This window comes from Mastomys coucha, unplaced genomic scaffold, assembly GCF_008632895.1.
Source record: "Mastomys coucha isolate ucsf_1 unplaced genomic scaffold, UCSF_Mcou_1 pScaffold22, whole genome shotgun sequence".
NCBI lineage: Eukaryota > Metazoa > Chordata > Mammalia > Rodentia > Muridae > Mastomys > Mastomys coucha.
Window position 1 is genome coordinate 93,207,112 of NW_022196905.1, and position 9,459 is coordinate 93,216,570.

Here is a 9,459-nt window from a genome sequence, read left to right on the forward strand (position 1 = left end):
AAAAAAAAGTGGTTTTTTTTTTTGACAAGTTACTAACTTTTAGAGCAAAAGGCCATTTTTAGAAGTTATTATGCTGATTAGCTAAACTTTGGAAATTGATGGGAGATGAAAGTAGCTGGAAGTTTGTAGGTTAGATGCCAGACGATTTGCCTGGGAGTATGAAATCTTGACTGACAGCAGAAGAATAGCGCTAAACTGCAGGCTAAGAGGAATATCTTACATTGTGAAATCTATTCTGCAAGTGTCAAACTGTAACACTAACATCACAGCACTGGGTGTTAAACTGTAACAATGTAACAACACAACACAACATCACAGCACTGGGTGTTAAACTGTAACAATGTAACATTACAACACAACACTCCCGGCTTCCCTGAAGCTAAACTGTCTTCGTGATTCAAGCTGCCTTCCTCTTTTCTCTTCTTCTTAAAACCTCCTTTTTTCCCCAAAGCTTCCTCTTACCTGACAGGCTAGGCATGTTGTTGCTCTGAAGCTGTTATGAAAAGGATATGGCTGGCTCAGATGCAGGGACAGAAGTGCACATTTAGAGAGAGATGGTGTGCGGAGTCAGTCTCAGATTAGACTCACCATCAGACTCACTTAGCATCTCTGTCAACAGTGATCTTCACCTCTAATCCTAGTTTTGAGAGACAGGGGCAGGAGAACTCCTATGAGTTCCAGGCCTACCTGGGGTGCACAGTGAATTTTAGGGTAGCCTGGGCTACAGAGTAAGAACTTGTCTCACAAAACCAAAACAAATCTTTTGAATTTTTCTCTTTTTTTCTGGATCATATGCTGTTTTATAAATAAGATTACTTTGAACTACCTGGCCTGTCTTTCCAAAGGAAAGAGACATGCTTCCTTTCTGGGTGTACTTTTCACTCAGCTTCTGAGTATGAGGGAGCCCATCTAGGCTGATTTCTTTGCATGTGAATGAGAACTGCTGTGAACATTTGGGGAGGGTTTTTTGTTTGTTTGGTTTTGTTTTTTTGTTTGTTTGTTTTGTCTTGTTTTTTTTTTTTAAAGCCAGTGTTTCTCTGGTAGCTCTCTGACTGTCCTGAAACTTGACCCGTAGACCAGGCTAGCCTCAAATTCAGATCTGCCTCCTTCTGCATCCCGAGAGCTGGGACTAAAGATGTGTGCCCTGACACCTGGCTTTTTGCTCTGTGATCTTATTAAGCTGGGTTATTAGGTACAACTAAGATTTGTTGTTATTGAAGTAGGACATTTGATAGAGCTTTGAAGCCTTAGAGGTAAGAGATGCTAGCTGGGCTGTTTCCCTGGGTGGCAAGGAAGAAGAACTGCCCAAAGTGGTTCCGGGAGCCTGAAGAACAGGTGCTATTAACACAGCAGTTTGATTTGAGCCTTTATTTCTCACTGTTTAAAATTTATGTAAATGCTAAGAATAGTTAGAGGCAGCTTGTTTGGAGAAAAAAAAAAAAGGCTCATGTGCACAATTCTGAGGACCCGGCCACGGCTGATAACTTTATTACATGGAAACTTCCCATAATGGATCCCCGTAAACATCTGTGGACTGTGGTCCATTTTCAAGCTGCAAGCCGCGCTTTAGGCTTGACCCAATGAGCCTGAACATTGCACTGGCTCCAGGCGGTGTCAGTGTGAAGGTCGAGTTCTGTCCCCGTGGCGTTCCGTTCACTGTAACCCATGATCATTCAGCACTGTCAGAACTTGCCTAACTGGGCTAAAGTTCAACAGTCACACCAGAAAGTAAGCCAGTTCTCAGCCCCCACCCCAGCCCCTCAGGAACTAGAATCCAGCACCATGGTTCTCAGCCTTCCTAATGCTGTGACTCTTTAATACAGTTCCTCATGTTGTGGTGACCCACAACTATAAAATTATTTTCATTGCTATTTCATAACTAATTTGCTACTGTTGTGAGTCATAATGTAAATACGTTTGGAGACAGTTGTCAAAGGGGTCGCGCGCCACCCACAGGTTGAGATCCTCCGATCTAGGCCGTTCTAATTGTGGGGTGAGCAACCCCTGGTAGCTCAGCCTCCTCCCAGCTTCTCTGGCTCGTGGTTCCTTTTGTCCAAAGAAGGAAAGGTGAGGGGTGGGGGTGGGGTAGAGGGGCAGTGCTGTGGTAAGGCAGGCAGCCATGCAGTTCTTAGCCCTGGAGAGAGCTCAAAGACTCGCCCGGCCTCGGAGTGGAGGAAAGCAAGCCGTTTCCACCGCACCAGCTTCTGCTACAGCTCCAAGGGGAGGAAAGCCGGTGGGTTATCCTGCACTAGCTTCTGGTCAAACGCACCTACAATTTTGCTGTTCGTTTTACCTTACACCTCTTTTGGAGTGTAAAAGTATAAATATATTTTGAATAAAAATAAAATTCTTAAACATAGGGTTAGATTTGAATAACGATTGAATCACTGATTTTTAACAAGTTTATCTGTATTTATAACCCATGAATGAATATACACCTCCATCATTTCTTGTGCGGGCATTCACAGTTTTCGCGGGGTTTTTCAGCCAGCCAGCCAGCCACAAGTCAAAGAGAAACCAGTGTTTGGTTTCCCCAAGGGAGGCGGGGGATCTATGGAAACATGTTGGCTTTAATAATCTTGTTTCTGTTTAGATATTGAATACAGCAGCTCTAAGTTCTGAAACAAAACAGAATGGAAGTTAGGGAGATAGCTCAGCGCTAGCACACCTACTTAGCATGCCCAAGGACCTGGGTTCAATTCCCAGAACCTGCCTCTTCAGGTGAGAGATGGCATGCAGGTGTATTGCTCTCCATCTTACAGAAGCATCAGAGAGAGTAGGTGTTCTTTGCTCAAAGGGACATACACTTGGCCATTGGTAGAGCAGAGACCAGACTCTGTCTTTCTGCTTATGTTAGGTGTCCTGGTACCATGAGGCATGTATAACTGCTGTCCTGGAACTCACTCTGTAGACCAGGCTGGCCTCAAACTTAGAAATCCACCTGCCTCTGCTTCCCAAGTGCTGGGATTAAAGATGTGCACCACCGCCCCCTGGCGTGGCTGTTTGTTTACTGGCAAAGAAAAGCATATCTTTCCTATGTGTTCTCTCCACAGGGATGGAGGGCTGAAGAGAGCAAAGGTGAAGGATACCTTTAAGGAAGAACAACAGAAGAATTACAGCAAGATGATTGTGGGCAATGGATCGCCCAGCCTGGCCCTGGACTGAAGCACTGTGGAGAAACATGGCTTCCCAGAACTGGCCTTCAGAAGCGAAAGATTAGAACATTGTTTTGTTGGGTTGTTTGTTCATTGTTAATTTTTTCTATTTGATTGTCTCTGTCCTCATGCCAGAGGCTGAACCTATAACAGGTATCCTTTTTGACATTTTTGTTATTGTGTTGGCTCAATGAATTGTAAGGCCGATTCTTGAGTGGAAACAGACTTTTATAAAATGACGATGTTGTTGATGATTGAATGAAATCTTTGTGTGGAGAAAAAGTGCTTCTAGAATATGTTTGGAATTTGTTAATAGGATAATTCTCAATAATGACTCCAAACTCTGTAAATTTGATTTCCCTTTCCTTAATCTTTTTTATTTTTATTATTATTATTTTTTTAAAGACAGGATCTTATTTATATAGCCTAGGCTGGCTTCAAACTCACTATGCAACCAAGACTGGCTAAGAACTGACTATCCTGGCTCCACTTCCCACTCACTTGGAAATACCATAGGGCATTTCCATTATGGTTACATTCTGCTATCAGGTTGGAAGAAAAATGGGAGATTATTTTTAGGGAAAGGACAAATTTGTGGTTACCTGATCTAAAAGGAATGGAATGGAGATTATTTTTCCTCAGGTGTTGGAGGAGCGGTTGCTGATTGATCAGATTCATTTAAGAGCCGTGAGGAGTGGTGTATTTCATCCAGCCACAGTGGAAACACCACTGTTAGCTTTTCTTGTTTTTTGTATGCTAAAGATTTCTCTTGTCTTATGATTGTTATTTTTTGTTTGTTTGTTTGCTTTGTTTGTTTTTGTGACAAAATGAAATTTTCGAAGGGAAGGAACCTTTAAAATAAAGAATCACACTCTGTAGATGCAAGGGGGAGCTATGCGGAGCTTGCCTCCTGTCTGCCCTACCCCCAACCTCATTGTAGCAGTTTAGCCCCAAACTCCCCGGCCTTGTCAGCAGAAGACTAAATGGTATGACTACCTTTTGGAAACTGAGCCTTAACATTTTTTTTAAAAGGGGAAACAAGCATTCTCCGAGTCCAATAGCATGAGCTATATTTGATAGCAATCTATTACTGCTGTGAGCTCTTGAGGCAATTAGCTCGAGAGCAACCCTGTATAGAAAGCGAACTGTCTTACTGACTATGAATAAATTTTATATTTTTAAACGAGTGTTGCATTATTCTTCCTCTGCCTCTACCCCTTTTTCCTGTAACAAGCAAGTGCTTTTGTTTCTGTGGATGATGTTTTATATTGACTGGGACACAAGCCCAGTCATCAGAGAGGAGGGAGCCCCACTTGAGAAAATGCCTCCATCAGGTGGGACTGTAGGCAAGCCTGTGGGGGCATTTTCTTAGTAATTGATGAGGGAGGGCCCAGTCCATCATGGGTGGTGCCACCCCTGGGCTGGTGGTTCTGAGTTCTATAAGAAAGCAGGCAGTGCAAGCCGTGGGGAGCAAGCCAGTAAGCAGCATCCTCCATGGTCTCTGCATCAGCTCCTGCCTCCAGGTTTTGTACCCTTGCTGCTTTTGATGATGAACCGTTTTGTGGAACTGTGAGTGAAGTGAACCCTTTCCTTCCATGTTGGTTTTGGTCCTGGTGCTTCATCAGAGCAGTAGATGTGATGGCTATGACATTAAGTACTACTACTGACTAAGACGTAGTAGAGCATCCACCAGCAGCCCGTTTTGCACCGCGGTCTGTGATCTAGCTATTTGGAGTCTGTCCCTTGAACTCCGCTGTATATCAAGTCCCAGGCTTGGGGTGCTTTGCAGCTAAACACAGGCAATTATTTATAATTGACTAGATAGGCAGTCCTGGCACACACACACACGGCTTTCCCTCATGACCAGCGCCGTCTTTCCTCCCTGTCCCTTCTCCCTCCACCTCTGATGTCCCTTCAGTTTCATCTCTTCCTAAAGCTGGATCAGGGTGACCCTGACAGATCCACGTCCAACTGTGCTAAAGTGACTCTTTGTTTGATCTGTTTGTTTCTTCTATTTTTTTTTTCCTCAGAAAAAGATGTTCCTGTTTGTTTTTACTGTTTTGTATTCAGTCAGGCTTGAATTAACAATCCATTCCATGTTTCGGTTCTCAGAAGAGTTCCTGTGTTTGGACCCAGATAAAATGTGTGTTTCATAGAGTGTATGGGAACAATAATGCTGGCTCTCATGCCCGTCAGTGGGATGCTGCCTCTGCCAGAACTTTTTCTGTAGGCTTTGATCTACATTAATTAGTTTCTGAGTTCTTGCAGGATGGCATCGCTGCTGAGAGCATGTTTTTGGAAAGCTAATGCTGCTCAGATTTGGACCATGCACCTAGGCAGAACCTATCTAAGCCCTACCTGGCCTGGAATTCACTGTACAAAACAGGCTGGCTCTGAACTTACATCAGCTTGCTTCTGCCTCCTGAGTGTTGGGGTTAAAGGTGTGCATTATCATGTCATTTTCTAATATTATTTTGATGAATTTTTTTTTTTTTTGAGACAAGGTCTCATGTAGTCCAGGGTGACCTCAAACTTGCCATGTAGCCAAGGCTGGCCTTGAACTTCTTATCCTACTTCTGCCTCTTAATCTCCTAGTCCTGGGATTCTAGGCTTGGACCACCATGCCTATTTATTTTTATTGCTATTAATTACTACTATTATTACTGCTGCTACTATTATCATATACAATGCTGGGGATCCAGTCCAGGGCACCATACATGCTATGCATTCATGTACTCTACCAATTGAGCCATATCCCCAACTTTAATATTTTATTATATATACTTTATAAATACTGTGTTCTGTAGTGTAATCCCAGCACAAAGACTAGAGGATCAGAGGTTCAAGGTCAGGGGCTAAAGAGATAGCTCAACACCACCTATCAGGCAGCTCATGTTGGATCTGCTCCAAAGGATCCGATGCCCCTGACACCTGCACTCAGATGCATAGACCCACATGTAGCTATGTAGACATAGTTGAAAATAATAACAAAAGCAGGTCCAGGGTCATCTTTAACTACAGAGTAAGTTTGAAGCCAGCCTGGACTACAGGAGACCCTTTAAAAGGAGAACTTAGTAGCTGTGCTATTTCTGGTTTCAAAGCTTCACCGTGCTGGTGCATGCTTGTAATCTCAGCTCTGGGAAGGCCAGGTTTGCTGTGAGTTTGAGGCTGGCAGCTACACAATACATTCTGGGCCAACGTGGACCGTAGTGTGAGATTTCATCTCAAACACATCCCCTCAGGCAGAGAGAGGCAGGAGAAGGGCGGAGTCAGTGCCCAGTTTTCCTGTATCTTCAGTAACTGGTGAGGTATTGGAGTCTTCCTAGAAAACTTCCGTCAGATATGACCTCGCACCTAAGCCTTCTGTAGATTTGATGTCTGAGCCTTGAGTTTGCCCTCCGCCCCCTTTTTTTTTCATTCCAGCATTTTGTCCTGGCTGTATTTACACACGGCAGGTTTGAGGAATGCTCAGAGATCCTGACATAGCACGGCACACCCTAGGCTTGGATGAGAAGCCCTGTGTGGAGCAGTGACTATCAGGAAGTAGTGGGACTGAGTCTGCAGAGAGCCATCTTCAGGAAGGTTCCTGTGTGGTCAGATTGTTCTAGGCTTAGTCAGACAATCTTGGTGACTGTCATTTCTTTCATGAGGGTGTGGGTGTTGGGGGCATTTAGGGTATTCTGTAGACATCTGCAAATTGAAGACAGGAGTTGCTGGTTTCATGTGAGAACTGCTGTCTTCAGTTGCTGGATGAAATCTCTCTGATCTATAAGTGTAGCAGGATGTCATTAGGAATCATTTCACTGAATCCCTGATCCCTGCCCCCTCCCCACTAGTCTTATTGGTTCTATCCTGCTTCTCTGGCTACCCAGACTTTGGGTCCAGGTCACTCAGGCAATGTTGGATGTGGGCTCTCACTCAAGGTCCTGGCTTCAAGTTGGATCAATCATTTGTTAGCCACTCCCACAAGCTCTGAGCTGCTATTACCCCAGCACATCTTGCAGGCAGGACAAATTGTCTGTTGTAGGTTTATGTGGCTGGGTTGATGCCCCAATCCCATAAATAGAAGCCTTGCCTGGTTACAGAAGATGGCTGGCTTAGGCTCTGTATTCCTCCATTACTAGGAGTCTGGTCTTAAGATCACTCTCATAGGTTCCTGCACTAGGTTTCCACATCTCCCCCAAGTACCTTCCAATGCTAGTCATTTCTCCCAGAACTGTCTCCCTTCTGACCCCTCCTGCTCCCATTCCCTACCTGCCCAAATTCTGTTTTCTTTTCCCAGGGGGATCCCCTTGAGTATGTTTGGAATTTTCACATCAGCTATTTTTGGATTTTTATCTTCTTTTTCTACCCTGTTAGGTAGGGATTAGCAAAATACAGTCCCGGGGGTTAGTCTTACCTGAGGCGGACATTTCTGGTTTCTTTGGAACTCAGCTGTATCATTGTGATGTTTTCCTAGAAACTGTCTTATGAGAAGATGTTCTGCTGAAGCAGGCACATGTTTTTCTGGAAGCTGTCTTGTGAGAGGGCATATGATTTGCTGGGGCAGATGCTTGAGAGGGTGTGTGATATTTAGAAAGAATATAAGTATTTAGAAAAGACAGTGAGAGGATGCTTTTGCAGCCCATCTTTTTGTTTCTTTTTGGGGGGCTGGTGGGGGGAAAGGGTTTATTCAGCTTATACTTCCATGTTGTTGTTGATCACCAAAGGAGGTCAGGACTAGAACTAAGCAGGTCAGGAAGCAGGAGCTGATACAGAGGCCATGGAGGGATGTTACTTACTGGCTTGCTTTCCCTGGCCTGCTCAGCATGCTCACTTATAGAACCCAAGACTACCAGCCTAGGGATGGCACTACCCACAATGAACCCTCCCCACCCCAACTGATCACTAATTGAGAAAATGCCCCACAGCTGGATCTCATGGAGGCATTTCCTCAACTGAAGCTCCTTCCTCTGTGATAACTCCAGCTTGTGTCAAGTTGACACACAAAACCAGTCAGTACAACTGACCCCTTGTCAACTTGACACACAAACACATCACTATTAAGCCTCAACTCTTACTTTCTTATTCATCCCCCAAATCTAAATAACTTTAAAAGTTCCACAGTCTTTACATATTAAAAGTTCGATCCCTTTAAAACATCCAATATCTTTTAAAATGCAAAGTCTTTTAACTGTGGACTCCACTAAATACGTTCTTCCTTCAAGAGGGAAAAATATCAGGGCACAGTCACAATCAAAAGCAAAGTTAAACTCCAATTGTCCAGTGTCTGGGATCCACTCACGATCTTCTAGGCTCCTCCAAAGGCTTGGGTCACTTCTCCAGCTCTGCCCTTTGTAGCACATACCTTGTCTTCTGGGCCCCAGATGCCTGTACTCCACTGCTGCTGCTGTTCTTGGTGGTCATCTCATAGTACTGGCATCTCCAAAACACTGCTGCAACTAGTCTTCACCAATACCTTCTCATAGGTACTCTTCATGGTGCCAAGCCTCATCTCCTTTGCATGACCCCTTCAGTCCTGGGCCATCAATTGCAACTGAGGCTGCACCTTCACCAATGACCTTCCATGGCCTCTCACAGTGCCAAGCATCAGCTGCTCTTCATGACCTCTTTATGCCTTCAAAACCAGTACCACCTGGTGACTCTTACACATTACCAAGTCCAGTCACAGCACAAGGTACAACCTTGACTATCTCTGGAACACAGCCTCTGCTCTCAGAATACACTTCCCAGAAGATGTCACCTCAGTGATGCTGGTCTCTTCTTAATCACTGCTAATTTCTTAGCTCCAGCTAACTAGCATCAATATTCCCAGTAACACAAAGGTTTGCTTTAGTGGTTCTGGTATCTTGTTAATCACAGCTGATTCTTCAGCCCCAGCTAACCAAAACCACAGGATCTTCACAATTAAAACAGCAACAGCTCTGATAAAAGTCTTTAATTTTCCCTCTGAAATTTTACAAGCCAGGCTTCCATCTTCTGCACTGTTCTCAACATGATCTTCCAAGCTCCTACACAACATCCCACAGAGTTCTTAACATCAAATGGCTCTTCTAGCTCAAAGTTCCAAAGTTCTTCCACAGTCCTCCCCAAAACATGGTCAGGTTGTCACAGGAATACCCCACTCCTGCTACCAATTTGTCTTAGTCAGGGTTTCTTTATTTCTTTTTTCTTTTTTTCTTTTCTTAAGTTTTATTGCAATATGATGAGAAAAGTTACATGATTTCTTTTTTTTTTTAATTTATTTATTATATGTAAGTACACTGTAGCTGTCTTCAGACACCCCAGAAGAGGGCATCAGATC

General features: G+C 44.0%; 1 protein-coding gene across 2 annotated transcripts in view; it reads left to right on the top strand.

The window, feature by feature from the left end:
• The window catches only part of Gpat3 (glycerol-3-phosphate acyltransferase 3), a 56,180-nt gene extending 51,839 nt beyond the window's left edge, over positions 1-4,341 (top strand). For both annotated transcript variants that reach the window (XM_031336994.1, XM_031336995.1), the window contains exon 13: positions 3,054-4,341. In XM_031336994.1, the coding sequence (XP_031192854.1) occupies positions 3,054-3,165 (112 nt within the window). In that variant the 3' untranslated portion in view covers positions 3,166-4,341. The remainder of the gene's footprint in view (positions 1-3,053) is intronic.
• Positions 4,342-9,459: the final 5,118 nt, after the last annotated feature.